Genomic DNA, 19,340 nt, shown 5'->3' on the forward strand with positions numbered 1-19,340 from the left:
AGATGATTTTCCAAACCAATTTTAGCACTTTCTGTTTCAGCCCTCAAGACTAGCTACTAATGCCACTACCTGTCAGTTCATATTTCGATGGAGTACACCATCAGAAACATCATTGCTCAAAGAGGATGAAGGAAATCTTCCTTCTATAAGCAGAAAGCTATCTCTCAGTGCGATGCCAAAACAATGCCCTAAGTTTGCACTGCCCAATGGAGAAGCCACTACCAACAGTGGTCATTAAACACTTGAAATATGGTTAGTCCAAGGACAGACCTGCTGTAAATATAAAACACACACCAGATCTCAAAGAAGACGTAGTATAAAAAAAAATGCAAAATATCTAATTAATAATTTTATATTGATTACATGTTGAAATAAAAATATTTTGGGTGTATCAGGTTGAATATATTCTTAAAATCAATTTCACATGGTCCTTTTGACTTTTTAACATGTGACTACAAGAAAATCTAAAATTACATATGTGATCATAATTATGATTGACGTTACATTTCTATTGGACAGTGTGGTAAGCCTAGAAAACTGATAAACACTTTCAAACTTTTTATCCAAATGGAATAAAAAGTAACATTGAGGGTCAGATCTGAAATGGATCCACCAATGATGCATAGAAATACAAAAGATATCCCCAATTTAAAAATGGTTAAACATGCTAAAAGTGAAAGACTGCTTTAGTAAAATCTAATAATGTCTCTTTCTTCTCTGAAATAAAAAGGAGTATTTGAATCTTTATTTCTTAGGAGTAGCCTTTATTTTTCAGTAAAACTATTCTCTGAGTATTAGCATAATGCAAGAAATAGGAACCCTAAGATATTATAGTGATAGTTCCCCTTTAGCAAAAAAAGTTAAGTACTAGAAATGTTATCATGCTATTCTTTTTTCTGAAAAACTTTAAATAAATCATCTACCTCACAATACTTCATTTTTATAAAACCTCATGGAAACATTAGAGAATGTATATTAACCCAGCAAGGTATACTTTAGAATCCACTCAATACAGTGATCCCTACCACCCACTCACATACTTCACTATCCTCTCTTTACTATTTAACATATCCCTTAGTATTTCTAAAAACTCTAACACGACAAGATAAATAAAGATCAGACTATAATTAATATGATTCCATCTGAAATACAACATCGTATCTTAATGAAATGTTTATACCATCATAGGGATTTAAATATGCTTTCTTAATATTCATTCTTACACATTAATTGTAATAATTTAATATGTTTTATAAAGTGCTAGAATGTAACATGAAGAGGCAAGATCAAAAAGTAAAATATAAAAAGAGACAAGATTAAATCCCTCTTCAATTACAGCAGGACCAACTATAAGGAGGCTCTTTAAACAGCCTATTAATATAACCTATGTAACCATACATTGTATACTTTACAAAGAATTACATTTGGAAGTATACTAAGTTACTGGTTCAAACTACCTGGTTATCAATATAGAAAATGGAGTAATTTATCAATGTCCTATCTACCTCACAAATATTTTATGGTTTAAAAAGAAAAAAGAAAAGAAAATTAGGAAAACATACATATTGGTTAGAAAAGCAAGTTTCACCCTGGGGTTTCACCCAAGGCAGTCCTGAAGAAAATTCCTGTGCATCTGAACATAAGGACATGGTAGTTAAAAATAAAACAGTATTTCTAACCAGGCTCCCATCAACTTTACACTTGGAATTTTTAATTCTTCTACTTTTTAAAAAACTTTTCCCAGGATTCCCCTGGTGGTCCAGCAGTTAACAGTCTGCCTCCCAAAGCAAGGGGTGTGGGTTTGATCCCTGGTTGGGGAGTTAAGATCCCACATGCTCCATGGCTAAAAAACCACAATATAAAACAGAAGCAATATTATAAAAAATTCAGCAAAGACTTGAAAAAATAAATAGTACACATTAAAGAATACACACACAACGTTTCGCTGAACCTTGTGCTCTACTTCTTCATTTAGATGCCCTACATAACTAGGCTAGGGAGCTAAAAGTCAAGAAGCACAATAGCAAGAGCTGAAATTCTACTAGTTTTTTAGTAATTGGGGCTGTTTTTATCAAAGTCTGCTGGGACATTCAAACAGAAGCAAAATGGATTTGAGTCATTATTTGTGAAGAAACACGAGTAAGGAGAAAAACAAGGAAAGAGAAGGGTAAAGTTCATATGGTTCAGGGGGACTTGTTTTTTAATGCTATAGCTTTTTTGTGTGGATTTATTTTTTAGTACAAGTGAGGTATTTTAAAGAAAACCTTTGGAAAAATGGAACCAGACATGCACTAATTAAAGAAACATCAGAGAAAAAGGCCAAGATTTAGGAGATAGAGACAATAAAACTACAAATATCAATCATGTATCTCCTTTCCAAAAAAGCATTAAGTAGGAATGTCTACTACAGAGAAGTAGAAATTTGAAAATATCCACTACCTCTGTTATGGAGTAGAAAAGAATTCAAATTTATGATTTCATTCTTGTTTACATTTCTATTACCAAACTTAAGTATGAGGTTATAATTTGGTCATGAGATGTTAAAAAAAAAATTTAGAAATTTAGAAAAATTTTTCCTTAAGTCTTCAGTTTGATAACAGAAAGTCAGTCTTATCAATGTTTTCATATGTCTGTATCTCTCATTATGTCTCAAAAAGCTCAGTAATGACATAGCTTTGAGATTAGAAATAGAAACAATTATTAAATCTGTTAACTATTCTGATTAATTGCTATCTAATTATCCATTGATAATTATCTAGTTATCTGTTAATGATTCTTGAGGAATATGATATATAATTTCAGAGTACATTATTTGTGATATCAAAAATTCCTATAGATGTTCCAATATAAAAGATTATTTCTGCATATGATGAATCTTCTTCAATAAAATACCTTGGATATAAGCAAATGTTATACTCTATGGTAAGATACAGTATGTGAACACATTTTTATAGACTGTAATGTAACACAACTAAAAGTAAGATGAAATTATCATTTTAATGAAATTTTTAAAAGTACTCTATAGTAACATAAACATAAGTAATGCAACTTTTCTTCTTTAAACCCAGATATTTCTCTTATTACTTATCATATAAGTATACATGTAATTATTTATATAAAAGTCACAGTTCTTTATGACACCATAAGGAACTTCACAACTATAGACAAATTTCATTTTACTCAACTGCATCTACACAGTATCTTTCAGAAAGAACACTACGTCACGAAAATAAAATATAGTACTTCTGAGGTTAGAAGCAAAAATAAGTGCTATATTAGCGACTGTGCCGAGTTTTTTATGTTTTTATAGTACTGAACATACATATAGATAGAGGAACTCATTTCCTGTATATAATAATTAAATGCAATTCCATACCAAGCAGAGTCAGGTATGCATTTAGAACCAGCAGCAGGTAAAATACGATTACCTTAAGAACAGAGACAGGAAACTGCTGAAGCCAAATGAAACACGTTAAGAGTCTGACATCTTTCTCACAGTATTTTTCTGATTGTATTAATTTTATTCATTGATTTTGGAATTCCACTGAGCATGCTGCCTTACATACATACTACTGTATTCCTCCTTTAAAAAAGATTCCAAGAAGGAAGGAAAACAACCGTTCCACAATTAGAGAGAAAGAGGAGACATTAAGACTGACTAAAACAGACAGGAGAGAGAGAGAAATCGTTTACAGTAGTTCTGGACCATTTAACTAAGGTCTCATCCTTTGAGGCTCATCTTTAGTAAATAAGGCCGTACTGCAAGACAGAAATTCATTCAGCAAGAAACACACTGGAAATAACAACTGTAAAAGGAAACAGTTTTGTACCTTAATATCCGATGTATCACGCTGACTGTTTCGCCAAGCTCTGGAAATTGAGGAAAACGTTCGATCTGCATGATCAAATTTCCCTCCTTGTAAATTTAGGAAATAAGTTGTGAAGGGTTCCTAAAAAAATAAGCAATTTATAAACTCCATATCCATATGTTTCCGCATGGATAAAAACGTGGTTTTATAAATCTTTATATTTAAATACATTAATGATAAATAGACAATAGCCAGTATTATGTCCTAGGCACAGACTGAGATTTATACCTAAACTATTACATTAAGGTTCTCAAATTGTTTCAGAAGAAGTATTTCCAAAATTTGGTATTTTCAATATTTTTCAGACTCCTTTTCTTTCCAAGAACAATTTATTAATAACATTCCGACATAAACTAAGACTGCATTTTTCTTCATAGTACAAAGAAATAGTCCAATATATAATTTCCCTATTGTTATGGTTCAATATTTAATTTATGATTAAGAAAAGAAAAATGTTTGGAAGATTTAAAAGCCTCCTCATAGTTAAAGAACACTTAAACACATATTAGTGGATAATTGCTTGAAATTAGCTAAGCACTATAAATTACCTCTAGGATTTATGTCTGCCTGTACCCTTCTAACAAGCTTAAATTAATGATGTGCTGCTAATGCTTTCCCAAAGAAATTACCTTCTTGTAGATGAATCACCTTCCAATTCTACAGAAACACTTCTGGCTTAACCAATATGTTATCAATACACAGCAGTCTTGGTGTAACTTGTAAACACACTTATTCCACTTGGGGCAACTGAAGTTTTCAAGATATATGAATATATGTCTGTGTTAAGGGAATCTTAGTTTTTATTTTAATAGATTACATTTGAAAATAACATATATTGCAATTCAGAGACTGGTAAGTTATCAACCATTTGAAGAGGCAAATTTAAGGGAAAAATTCATGCAATTCCAGGTGATACATTTTTATGGCCATTCTACAGTAACATGTTGTACAATACAGACCAAATGGGATACAGGGATATTTATATAATTAGAGCTTCAATCACTGAAAAAAATTTCACCCTTCAAAAACGATGCTGATGATTTTTAATCAATGCATATTCTCCACAACATTGAATTTACTCATCCATGGTTTATTATTCAAATCGAACTTACTATTCTTAGCAGCCATGCAAGAACAAAACTTGCCGTTGAGTAATGAGTACCATAGTGGAACTTTGGAACTTGATCATCTTCCCAGGACTCGTAACGCTCTGCAAAGAATGCTGCTCTTTTTGGATTCAAAGCTCCTATTGGCTGCCAATACAGAGGAGAAAAAAAAAAAACCCACATAAATGTAATTGTCCTTTATTTATCTCTTCAAACATTATCCTATTAGCAAGTATGAAAGTGAATTAAAAATACATACCATTTAAAGCAGTGTTACAGTCACAGAGTGGATGGCAACGTAAATTTAACTTTCAATGCACATTAAATATATACATATAAGTGAAGGGAGAAGAAACCTGTCATTTCTCAGTAAGTTGGTTTCATTTGAATAAAAATCTTTAATCAGCCCAGAACAAGCATTTTCACAAAGATAATTACATGAAGTGAGTATTAGCTATATGATACTTTGGAAAGCACCTCTAAAATCCTACTTAATTCATCAGAAGCAACAACCAGAAACAGAATCTTGAAGCTAAGGGATTAACATATCACAGATGCTGAGAGGAGATGGAAGAAAATTTGAGGAGGTAGCAGGTGAGGAGAAGTGCAAGAAAGGGACTGCATGAAAAAAGAGATTAAATGAAAATCTAGGATTTTCTACTAGCATGAGTAAAACCAGAATTCAGAAGATAAAAACATGTCTGTATGAAAAAATTATTTTAATATGTAATACAAATAGAATATTAGACAGAATATGAGCTTGTACTGGAAAACAATACATTACAGCCAAGGTCCCCAAAGCAGTACGGCCAAGTGATGAAGAGTCTGCGCTTACTGGAGTAATAATGGTACCCAGTAAGAAGGTTGTTTCAGAAAATAAAATGAGTAAGTACATAGAGGGACAAACCAAGCCTGACAATATTCAATGCATGTTATTATTTTTAAGGTCATCTTTTAGCACTGGGGTAAAGTATGAATAAAACAATAGCCTATAAGCCCTCAGAACATTGACTGGCGTAAGGTAAGAGCTTAAGAAGTGTTAGCTGGTATCATTATTGTTGCTGTTGTAATTCAGGGAATACATGAACTCCACTAAACGGAAGGCAAAAGCAAAATTGTGTGTGATCGTGCACATGCACATCTTCTTCAGGAAGATACAAAGAGATTTCCAGATTCACAAAGGGGTTTAAGGCCTTAAAGAATAAGAAACAGTTCATTCTCATAAAATAAGCCAATCTCCAGAAAATCTCTATTCTTCATGTAAAATACAAATATCAATACACCAAAAAATATGCAAGATTACTTTCTTTAATAAAAACCTATCAATTAGCAACTCCTCATTTATATGAGAAAGAAAATGTCTGATCATTTATGGGAGAAATATTAAGCTGAAATTTAAAATACTGGTTTTAAAACAGATGTATTCAGAAATATTCTACTGAAAATGAAACAAAGTTAAATGAGTTTTAAAACTGCTTTTCATGTTAAAAAGTAATTTTAAGCAACATTTTAAATGATCGTTTTGGCCATCTTTCTAAAATTGTTAACTATTTTTTCAAAACTGCAATTTATTGCTCGTACCTTTCATTCTCTTTCAATAGGACAGTTCTAATCGACATTTTATTTTAAGCCATTTTTTTACTTTACAAGCAAAATTTAAAAAACCTCTAGGTGATTATTATTTTAAATCAGTATCACAGTATACCAATTTAAAAAGGCATTTTTAAAGCATTAGTTTCTGTACAAAAGAATTAAGTCTGATTTACTAAATTTATGCCAGTTAAAAATGGAACCGACTCCAAGAAATCTTTGTTACAGAACCAATTTGGAATGCCTTTAAATGTATTTTCGTTGTTGTCCCTGAAGACTGAGCCATGCAAAAGGAAAGAAAGAAGAAATAAAATCACTGGAAGACAAATTATGTGAATTAAAAATAAAATCAATGCTCTGTTTGTATGATTCTGCAGCATATTAAGTATTCACTTTATCTGCTCCTATTTTTATTACACTCCAAATGAGTACACCCCCAAAATCAATAGTTATAGAATCACGTTTCTTGAATATAATGCTAAAACCAATTAGGATTGATTTCACTAGCATTTGAAAAAAAATGGCACTGTGCAGAGATCCATATAGGCAGAACCCACAGTATTGATTCTGGCTGTTATTGTTACAGTTGGTTTCTGAAGCCTGCTACAGGACAGCTATCAAGACATACCACATTTATTTGCAAACATATAAAAAAGAAGTCCCCAAATAAAAGAAGGTTAAAAAAAAAAATAAGACCAGTGGAGCTGTGCAATGACAATGATACACTATCAGCTTACTCAGAGAAGTTACAGTGGGAATACACACATTGAATTATACATTACGCGAAAGCGCTGATTTATTGTGGTAATAACATCCACCTCATTAAAAGATTCTGCTTTGCTGCAGTTGGAAGGCTACATATTGTTTACTGCTATAAATTAATGGCAGTGCAAAGAAGACTGTGGAACCGTCCTAACAATAGATCTGTAATGACAGTGCTGTATATCACAGCTTCCTCAGCAGCTTCATAATAAAATGGAGACAATGTATTGAGCTAATACATTCTACCATGCTGGCCCATATTTTTCTGACAACTGCTTTAAAAGATGAGCTGAATCCAACTATGTTATAATGCTGTGCAACATTTAACTAAGAAAGAGTCCGTCATACACCAAAGTGCATCACAGCATTTTTAAAACACTGTCTAAATCAGCATTTCAAGATGTTTATTCATCTCTGCAAAAGAACTACAAGTAAATGCTGATGGCTCCTCTTACTTATACAGTATATTAAGAGTAACAAATGGAGGGCAAATCTAGAAGATACCTAGCATTACCAGCCTACAAAAAGCTCTGTACAATTTAACTGTAAAAGCTTGACCAGATTATTTTTCAAAATCAGCAAATCGATTAAAGGAAGAACAAAAATACTGGTCATTTGAAATGGTCATAACTTCTTGGAAAAATCAATAAAAAATAAGTATTGATTAGAGAGGTATAACTCAAATTCATAACCAGGTAAATATAAATAGCCCTAGGATACAAAAATAATTTTAAACACTACAAAAAGCTAACAAATAGAACTATATATATATATTAAATTACTTTTTTTTATTGAAGAATACTTTACAGAATTTTTTGTTTTCTCTCAAACCTCAACATGAATCAGCCATAGATATACATATATACCCTCCTTTTGAACCTCCCTCCCATCTCCCTCTCCATCCCATACTCTAGGTTGATTCAGAGTTCTTGTTTGAGTTATTTTTTAAATATACAAAATAATAACAGAACCTTAATCACAACAAGATAAAAAAGCGGTTAAAATAAAACGGAACGATTTAGAGGTTCAGGAATACCAGCATTAAGTATTTACATTTAAAAAATGCAAATAAGAACTTGGATTAAAACAGGAAAAGGCAAATGAAAGAAAAAAGAACACCAGAACTCTTGAAAAAGTATAAATAGCAAAACAAAACAAATTCCACTGCCCATAGTATATATTATTAATTTCACAAACAGCAAAATTGACACCTGTGGTAGATTCGTAAGTACTCTATTTTTCTTGTCTGATACCTTTCAGAATAATAAATGCAAAGCAACTTTCTAAATCAGGTTTTTAAGCATATTACGGCAAAATAATTTCGTTACCGTTTCTGAGAAGTAATTTTGCTAATTATTAGAGATCCAAAACTACTGCATATAAAGTACCCAGTTCAGTGTCTGGCATACAGCATGTTATTTGTAATAATAACTATTGATATTTTCAGCTTATTTGATCAAGAATATTTAAGAAAAAAAAACCATTAAAAAAGCCTAATGAAATTAATGTTGTCTATTAGGAGAGAATGTAATTAAGGATCACAATCATTTAATGGAATACCAGTACTGTGCATTATCAGTCAGAAGCCTAATAGTACACATAAACTCCAAAACTGAATTACCCTACTTCAAGAGCATGATATAAAACAGAATTATCTTTCAAAATCCAAACGGCCTCTAAATTTTACTGTGAAAAGCATATGAAATGTCAAGCAAGTTACAATCATCTAGTACTACATTCGGAGGAGGCAATGGCACCCCACTCCAGTATTCTTGCCTGGAAAATCCCATGGACAGAGGAGTCTGATAGGCTGCAGTTCATGGGATCAATACGAGTTGGACACGACTGAGGGACTTTACTTTCACTTTTCACTTTCATTCATTGGAGAAGGAAATGGCAACCCACTCCAGTGTTCTTGCCTGGAGAATCCCAGGGACCGGGGAGCCTGGTGGCTGCCGTCTCTGGGTCGCACAGAGTCGGACACGACTGAAGCGACTTAGCAGCAGCAGCAGTACTACATTAATTAAAAACAAAGAGTATTAGATTCAAAGACCCTTACAACCACCCAATACAGATTCTTTCATCTGATTACTAGTAAAAGTTAGTTGTAAAAAGAAAAGACTAATGTTCATACACTCTAAAATTTTGCTTTCTTTTTAAAATTTTTAGGAAATCGCACCTGAAGTTATCTAATTAATAATCCCCAGGCTACATTTTGTATTTTATAAAACATTATTGTGCATTCTCACAATAAATGTGAGCCGCTGCTGTTAAGTCGCTTTAGTCGTGTCCAACTCTGTGCAACCCCAGAGACAGCAGCCCACAAGGCTCCCTTGTCCCTGGGATTCTCCAGGCAAGAACACTGGAGTGGGTTGCCATTTCCTTCTCCAATGCATGAAGTGAAAAGTGAAAGTGAAGTCGCTCAGTTGTGTCCGACTCTTAGCAACCCCACGGACTGCAGCCCACCAGGCTCCTCTGTCCATGGGATTTTCCAGGCAAGAGTACTGGAATGGGGTGCCATTGCCTTCTGCTAGGCATCCCTATTTTAATAATGAAGAAAATAAGTACCTTGAATAACCTAGCTCAAAATTAACAGAAATCTATGAGATATAAGGCTTCCCAGGTGGCACTAATGGTAAACAACCTGCCTGCGAATACAGGAGATGTAAAAAAGGCAGGTAAGATCCCTGCATCGGGAAGATCCCCTGGAGGAGGGCAAGGCAACCCACTCCAAAATTCTTGCCTGGAGAATCCAAAGGACAGAGGAGCCTGGCAGGCTAGTCCATAGGGTCGCAAAGAGTCAGACATGACTTTGCCACTGTTTAGTGGCAACATAAGCAAGAGGTTATCCATTAATTTATTGTGGAAGTAGGATAGGCCTGTAGATACCGAAAAAGAGCAATTACAAAGTGACAGCAGGAAAAGATAACAAAATGGTTGAGCTCAACATCATACGAATCCAACATTTCATAGACATGTCAGGTTAAATTAAAAAAAATTGTTAATTATGTATAAGGAAAAGATAACAAAATGCTTGAACTCAATATCATATGAATCTAATATGTTAGAGAAATGTCAGGTTAAATAAAAAATGTTAATTATGTATAAGGTAATCGATATTCATGAACAAATTAAACAAAAATAATTCAAATTCAAGAGGATGAAAGAGGATGGACTATTAGGAAATGTGACATCATAAAAGATGGTCATTCCTGGTTAGAGAATAATGATTTGTTTTGAGATTATACAAAATAACTCTGATAAACAGATTAAAGGGGCTATTCTGATGACAATGCAACTGTTTATTGGATATAAGTGAAGAATCTAAGAGTCTTAGATATATTATCTTGCTATATTTATAAAAACACCTTAATATACAAAACCATTAGCAATCCCAATTTACAGATGAAAATAACAAGTTTGGGAAGAAGTTAAATGACTATCAATAGCTGAGGCAAGATTCAGAGCCAATTCTAACTAGACTGACTATTGCATCCTAGAATAATTTGAGTTATGTGGATTAATGAAAGCTTTGGTGCTGAATCTATAGCACCATTGGAATCCTTTCATGGGACTTTTAGATTAAATGCTCTTTTGAAAAAAATGATATTTATACTTTACTCTTAACTATATAATGTATGTGCTTGGGCTTCACAGGTGGCTCAGTGGTAAAGAGTTTGCCTGCCAATGGAGGAGAGGCAGGAGACCTGGGTTCGATCCCTGAGCCGGGAAGATCCCCTGGAGTAGGAAATGACAACCACTCCAGTATTCTTGCCTGAGAAGTCCCATTACCACAGGAGCCTGGGGGCTATAGTTCATGGAGTCACAAAGAGTGGGACACAACTGAGCAACTGAGCATGCATACACGTATAATACAGTGGGTATTTAGCAGACAGTTTCACAAATGGGGGAGAGGGATGAATATTTTGTGTTGGGGTCACTGAAAAGACACTTGACAAAATTGCTTATTTAAAAAAAATGAATACATAAAAATAAGCACTGTCATCAAAGTTTACTGCTTTACTTTCCTTTTTTAAAAAATTAACTTTATTGGGGTATGGTTGCTTTAGAATGTTGGTTTTTACTTTTCTCTTTAATTTTTTTGTATTTATATATCCATATCTATGAACCCAAATGAAAGCCTTTAATTCCTTGTGTTGCTAAAACTTTTTAAAGAAGCCAGTGAATTCTGTGCATCTCTACCACCTGCCTTCCTTTCCCACCTACAAGGAGAAAAAATAAAAGAATAGCCTATATCATTTAAGCAATGTTGCCACCATTCGGGGGTGTAGCAACTATTTTGTGTCAGTTGTAGCAGCCCTTTTATCTAAAAGACGAATATAACAGACTGATAAGCATTGTAACTCAACATTAGTTTTCAGGGTATTTCGTCATATGCTATATGGCTGAAATGGTTTGATACTTATCTTCACACACTCTAATTTAATATTACAGAGAAAAAATTTTATCGGCATACTACTACAGCTTTTAGTTAACAAATAAGCACTTTTTGTTTTTACGTACCAGAGGATTTTTTAATCCCTTGAAAACAAGCTCTCTTCCAAGTAACATTAAACATATACCCACTATATGATTTCAACTTAATAAACATATCCTGGGAAAAAGAAAGTATTCCATTTTACTTATTGTACTTAACTGAAGCTAAATCATTTCAAAGGCTCACATTGGTAGATTTAATAGCACCACCTTCACAGTTCTATATTATTCAGCTATACTTCATATTAAGTGATTTTCAATATAGTTATTTGTCTGTTTGAGAAAGGCACATAAGTCAATTAAAATAATCTGATAATCCAATGCCCGTGTTGAGCTAAATACCTGGAAGGAGCCCCCCAAAATCTTAACAATCCAAGGTCAACTAAAAAAAAAAAAAGGAATTATGAAAATGACAACATCCAAGAGGCTCAATGCTGTTATAACAAAATTTATTTATTCACAGATAGGCTCATATATACACTTAAAGAAACAACGAGGACCATTAAAATCTGGTCCAAAATGGTGACAAGAGAGGCTCCTGAACTCACTTCTTGCCACAGACAAACCTAAACTTTAGCTACACATGGAATAATTCCCTCTGAAAGAAATCACAAGTTAAAGATGCACATTTTAAACCACAAAGAAACCACTAAATTTTTTAAAGGTATAAATAACAAGGCACAGTGAAGATAAACTGGAATCATAAAACAACCCAATCTGAAAGAAAACAGATAAAAGGAGATAAGACAGAAAGAACTGATATAAGGGATAAAAAACAGGTGGAAAGAAAATACATTTAAACTGACTATATAAAATTACATTAAATGTAAATGGTCTCAACGCCCCAACTAAAATGTAGACGTTATTAGAATGGCTATAAAAGCAAGACTGCATTATATGTTGCCCACAAAAAAGGAATTAAAAAAAATAAAGTCATAGACAGGTTTTTAAATATGATAGAAAAAGATACTATAAGTAATAATAATAACAAAAAACCACTATCATGTCTATATAAATATCAGAAAAGGTAGACTTCAGGACATGGACTATTATAGGTGTGATGGGAGACATTACATGAAGATAACAGTTTATGAAGAAAGCATAGCGCTCTGAAATGTGTATGCACTATCCTAGTTTCCTAGGGCTCCTATGATAAAGCACCTCAAACTGGGTGACTTAAACTAATAGAAATTCATTGTCTCACTGTTCTGGAGGTTCAATGTTCAAATAAGGTGTTGGCAGAGCCACGTTCTCTCTGAAGCTTCTAACGGAGGATCCTTCTTGGTCTAGTCCAGCTTCTTGTGGCCTCAGGTACTCTTTCCCTTGCAGCAACATAACTCCCAATTTCTATTTCCATCACTGCATGCTGTTCTCTCCTTTGCCATTTGTCTTACCATAATATTTTCATCTTCTTATGAAAACACCAGTCATACTGAAATTAGCCCCACTTCAATGATCTTAACTTCATTACACTTGCAAAGACCCTATTTACAAATAAGGTCATGACCACAGGTGCTAGGGGTTAGGATTTCAACATAACTTTTGGGGAGATATAATTCAACTCATAACATGTACCCAAAACAAATGCTGAAAACACATATAACAAAAAATGAAAGAAGTGAAAAAGAAGATACAGACAAATCAAAATTAGAGTTGGAGACTTCAACATTTCTCACTCAGTAATCAACAGAATAAGGAGATAAAAAATCAGTAAGGAATATTACTCAGTCATAAAAAAGAGTGAAATAATGCACCAACATGAAAAGACCTAGAGATTGTCATACTGAGTAAAGTAAGTCAGACACAGAAAGACAAGTATCATATGATATTGCTTTTATGTGGAATCCTATCTTTTTCTAATTAAAAAAGGGGTATAAATGAACTTAATTAGAAAACAGAGGTAGAGTCACAGATGTAGAAAACAAACTTTTATGTTACCAGGGGAGAAAGGGGGAGGGATATACTGGGAGATTTGGACTGGTGTACACCCACTACTACACATAAGACAGATGACTAATAAGGACCTACTGTACAGCACAGGAAGCTCCACTCAGCACTCTGATGGCGTATATGGAAAGAATCTAAACAAGAGAGGATATATGTACATGTACAACTGATTCACTTTGCTGTACACCTGAAGCTAACACTGCAAATCAAGTGTGCTCCAGTAAAAATAAAGTTAGTTAAGGATATTCCCAACGTGGATCATGTTCTAAGCCATACACCAAATTTCAACTAACTTAAAAGAATAGAAGTCACAAAAAAGTATGTTTTCCAATCATAATGGAATTAAACTAGGAAGTAACAAGAGAAAGACATGACAAACCTTTAAACCTGTGGAAAGGAAACAACACTCTTCTAAAAAAGAATCTATGGGTCAATGAGAAAATCAAAGAATCTATGGGTCATTAGGAAAATTAGAAAATACATTGAATGGAATAAAAATGAAAACACAATATATAAAAATCTGTTGGACCTTACAAAAATCAGTGTTCTGAGGAAAATCTGTAACATTAAATGCTTGTATTAGAAAGAAAAAGAAGTTGGAAAGGAATAGTTTAAATCTTCCACTTTAAGATACTAAAAAAATAAAAGGAAGAGAAATTAAAATTGAATCCAAATCAAGTAGAAAGAAAAATAGTAAGGGAAACAAAGCTGAAAACAACACCAAAAAACACAAGAGAAACATATGAAACCTATAGCTATTATTATACTTAATGATGAAAGAGTAAATGCTTTTCCCGTAAGATAAAAGAAAAGGCCCTCTCAGCACTTATGGTCAACATCATATAATGCAGTAAGTATTCATGTGGAGATGTAGGAAGTCCCCAAAAGTCTACAAAAAAGCTACTAGTATGAATAGTTGAGTCAAACAAAAGTTGTAAAACACAAGGTCAATCTAAAAAAATTCAACTGTGTTCCTATAAATTTTGAAAAGTTTGAAATGGAAAAAAAAAATGAAAATTTTAAGGGTAAATTAAAAATGTTAGCATGCAACACAAAAAGCGACAAAACCTCAGACAGAAATTAAAGAAGACCTAAATGAATGGAAGATAAACCATATTTGTGCATTGAAAGATTCAGTATTGCTGTAATTTTTGGTAAAAATGGCCTACCAATTAAACGCAAGCCTAACCAAAATAGCAGAATTGACGAGCTGATTCCAGAAAATCTAGAGTAGCCAAAACAACTTTAAGAAAGAAGAAATAGCTGGATTCACATGCCCTGATATTATGACTAACTATAAAACTACATACAGTAAACAAGACAGTGTGCTATTGATATAAGGATAGACTATGCTTATCGACCAGAATAAAGTCTAGAAATAGACCTATACGTATACATCCAATTTAATCTCAATAGAGGTTCCCAGACAATTCATGAGAAAAGACAGTCTTTTCAACAAGTGGTATTGGAAGAACTGGACTTCCATTTGTAAAAAAAAAAAAATGAACCTCAACTATTATTTCACAACTATAATACATGATGTTGCTGTTGTTCAGTTGCTCAGTCATGTCCGACTCTTTGCGACCCTATGGACTACAGCACTCCAGGATTCCCTGTGTAGGCTTCCCTGTCCTTCACCATCTCCCAGAGTTTGCTCAAACTCAGGTCTATTGAATCAGTGATGCCATCCAATCACTTCAACCTCTGTCACTCCCTTCTCCTCCTGCCTTTAATCTTTCCAAGCATCACAGTCTTTTCCAATAAGTCGGCTCTTTGCATCAGGTAGCCAAAGTATTGGAGCTTCAGCTTCAACATCAGTCCTTATAATGAATATTCAGGGTTGATATCCTTTAGGATTGATTGGTTTGATATCCTTACTGTCCAAGGGACTCTCAAGAGTCTTCTCCAGAACCACAGTTTGAAAGCATCAATTATTTGGTGCTCAGCCTTCTTTATGGTCTAACTTCCACATTCGTACATGATTTCTGGAAAAATCATAGATTTGACTACACAGACCTTTGTCAGCAAAGTAATGTCTCTGCTTTTCAATACGCTGTCTAGGTTTTTCATGATATAGACAAAATAAGTAGCACCAGCAGCAACAATACCAGAGGGTAATAATAATTATGTTTGACACAATTTGTTCTTAGAAAAGTCAAACCATTGTCAGGTAAGAAAAAGTGTGTAATGAAAATCAGAAGATTTTAACTTTTCAGTAGGACATTCTCTCAAATATTAATATATACATATATATGTGAATTTACCAGTCTCTTGGCAATAATCCTGTGAATGGTGCCCCAAATATGCTTAATAATCAATTATTTGACTAAACACATTTAATATAATCAGTGTATTATAAATAAGTGTTTATGTTGAATAAATGTGCTTACTCTAATAAATGGATTTGGAAAATAAAAGACTTGGACAGGAATGTGGACATGTGACTAAAAGATACATTAATACATTACTTATTTTAAAAAGCAGACTATTACACATTCACATAAATTAAGTTTTTACTGTCACAGGGAAATACAAGAATGAAAAGTTAACACAAGGATATAAAGAAAGCTACAAATGTACGTAGGCTTTTTAAGATGGTTTCTTACTATATTTACTCTCTTAAAAAAAAATGCCCCAGCCTGAAATTAGAAGTACAATATCAGTATTTATCGAACTTAAAATTTTTTTCAAGGTGTTTCAAAAAATTTTTCATACAAGTTTATGGTAAGTATATGTTCCTTACTTGGATCGACCCTAGTACTCGCAGCTCTAAACTAAGAAAACAGGAAGTATGATAGGATAAAACTGGTAACATTATGTAAATAAAACAATTTATTTATAAATAATAATAAATGATCACTCCACACCATAGTAACTTACGATGATTTGAGAATAAATACTTAACTTTGAGAAGGATTACTGGACTGGCAGTGTGTTGCTGGTACATGTCAAGATTATTCATCTCCCTGACAGTAATATTAACCACAATCCATTTCAGTAACTTCAGTTTATCATTTTCTGACTAATGTTAAAAAAACAATGTCAGTGAAGGTTGCTTAAACTAAGTGTAGGCTTAACCCCTGTTAGAGTCATTAAAAAACTTCCACAAGAAGGTAACTTCTAGTAAAAAAAACAAATCTGCCATACATAGTACTAATAATTTAAATGCCATACACAGTACTAATAATTTAAAGATGCAAATTGTAAAAAATTGTTTGTGCAAAACCAATGGATTATTGTCCTAAGGTAAAAAAAACTGCAGCAAATCCTCTAAACACACCACAATATATTGCCCCATATGTATGTATGTGTGTGTATATATACATCTATATATGTTCGTATTTTGCTAAACTTAATTTTAAATTATGGGCAAAGTGCCAAACAGCTGTATTTTAAACAAAATATATCACACTGTACATGTAATAATTTAAAGTTTTGAAAGGTAAGTGTACTCACGAAAAATTTTCTCCAGTATTGTAACAAATACTATATAAAAAGCAGTCTGCTATTCAGGACCCTCAGACTAAGTACTCTGCTTCAGGTCCTTCCTAATAAATGGAGGCAGGCTGACACAAGCCTATCTAAATCTAAAACTTTCCTAGTTACTGAATTTCATCTTTCCAAGCTATACCCCCTTTCATTTTGGATATCCCTTTTAGAAAGCATCTGTACTTACTCTCAACATTCTATACTAATGTTTTCTTTTTCTATTAATGCAATAGCTTTTTTCTATTAGGGTATTTATTCTGTTTTGCTTTTAAGGCTTCTGCTTCTTAAATTGTCTTTGTTTCTTCTGGTTTCTTTTATTGTTCTATTCAATTTAGTCTCTACTGTCCTTCACACTGAAGGCTGTCTTTAAATGCTTGCTAGTACTTGGTCATATCTTCATTTCTAAGAATGAGGCACAAAACCGCTGACTTCAGTCACTGAGTGTAAACAGAAATGTGACTTTTACGGAAGCAAAATCATATAGGCTCCAAGTAGGATCCCTAAAATGTCAGTACATTTGAGGTCTTTTCATTGAGACAATCAGTATGTCCAAAGGGTAACACAATTTTCCGCCTTACATTTTGGGGCTGGTATAAGCCTGGCTGTCGGAGTGCTGATATCATGACAGCAAAGGGGTCTGGGGGCCTTCAGCCTTCGGTACTTAAAGCCTTCTGTTAATCCTCCTGCTTTCCATTCCTTACTCTTCAACTCCCCCTCTGCTGTTCTTCCTGTTCTCCAATCAGAAACTTGTCTGGTGCAATTTCTCCAAAAAGTAAACCTCTAGTCTTTTGCTGAGATAAGGGGAAAGGTAGTCCCATTTTGGAAAGAAGTAGACATACATGCCACTGTTCAACCTAAACTATTCTTTCTAGTTACACCTAAAAGTCTACCAGTTCAGTGATAGGGACACATCTGAGGTCAGACCCTAGCCTTTAACAATTAGGAAATCTATGTCCTTGGAGAGTTTCTTAACCTCACTACACCTCTGTTTCCTATGTGTAAAATAAAGATAATAACACATTCGTTAGAATGCGGTTGAAGAGACTAAAGTAGAGCACATATATAAAATGTTTTTTAAAAGCACGTACTTGAGATTCCCTCACAATCCTACAAAAAGATTCTAAACTTTCCCATATCATTCTTTTTTGCTGACTGGACTATAAACTCCCCAAGGCCAGGGAATGTAATTCAAACCAAAATCTCTAAGATCTATGTGGCATATAACAGCATATTTGGTGCCAAGCTTGAAATATATTTAATATATTTTGCCAGCCAATAAAAAACAGCCAAGTGTGGGATAATTTTAATTTCTTTCTCTGCACTTATATTTTATTTAAATGCTTTAGGATCCACTATTTATCATTATAATATAATAAAGCTGTTTTAACTTTCAGTTCCTTTGGTTTAACTGAAGCCCAATAAATAGAAAAATAAAGTAAAAGTTATAATGCTCATCGTCTTAAAACAATATTCCCCTCCCCACCAAAAGAGTATTCTTCTCCCTCTGTGACATCTAGATGGTATATTGATTCCCAGTGTATCTGTTGCAGAGCCCACTAAAAGGACTGGCATTTGTCAGAAACAGCACTTAAAATTTAAAGAGATAAAGAAGTGCTGTCTGATCAACAACAGTTAAATGTCCAGTAGTCAATTCCAGGTCAGGATGAATGCTGTATATTATGTGTGTGTGTTAGGAGAAACATCTCACATATAAAAATACACAACCAGATGGTAGGAGATATGAAGGAGACAGAGAGGGGGGAAGTCATCTACTTTTGCTTTAAACAAAGAGAGAAGAAAACACAATAAATACAAGGATGAATAACAGCAACTAATCAGCAAGTGAATAAATTTAGGACAACCTTGTTCAGATCCCTTCATTTATTTCATAATTTACTCTTTAGAAACACTTTGATCCAGAGTAGAGCAATTTGCTTTTCTTGATTCTTAAGCAAAATAACAACTCACACTGTGCTTACATTCTAAAGTTTTTAAAATGCATGATTTTTCTTTTCCCTCTACCTTGAACTCTTGCAGCATTTTGCTTCATTTGAAGAATGTATGCTCTAACAAATATAGA

At 33.4% G+C, this 19,340-nt stretch overlaps 1 protein-coding gene across 5 annotated transcripts in view; it reads right to left on the reverse strand.

Annotated features, from left to right (window-relative positions):
• LRBA (LPS responsive beige-like anchor protein) overlaps nucleotides 1-19,340 on the reverse strand; it is a 756,962-nt gene that overhangs the window by 177,768 nt on the left and 559,854 nt on the right. For all 5 annotated transcript variants that reach the window (XM_027513423.1, XM_027513426.1, XM_027513425.1 and 2 more), the window contains 2 exons: nucleotides 4,982-5,122; nucleotides 3,831-3,950 (listed from right to left, as the gene is read on the reverse strand). In XM_027513423.1, coding sequence (XP_027369224.1) covers nucleotides 3,831-3,950; nucleotides 4,982-5,122 — 261 coding nt within the window. The remainder of the gene's footprint in view (nucleotides 1-3,830; nucleotides 3,951-4,981; nucleotides 5,123-19,340) is intronic.

The sequence above is a fragment of the Bos indicus x Bos taurus genome, chromosome 17, assembly GCF_003369695.1.
Source record: "Bos indicus x Bos taurus breed Angus x Brahman F1 hybrid chromosome 17, Bos_hybrid_MaternalHap_v2.0, whole genome shotgun sequence".
Lineage (NCBI taxonomy): Eukaryota > Metazoa > Chordata > Mammalia > Artiodactyla > Bovidae > Bos > Bos indicus x Bos taurus.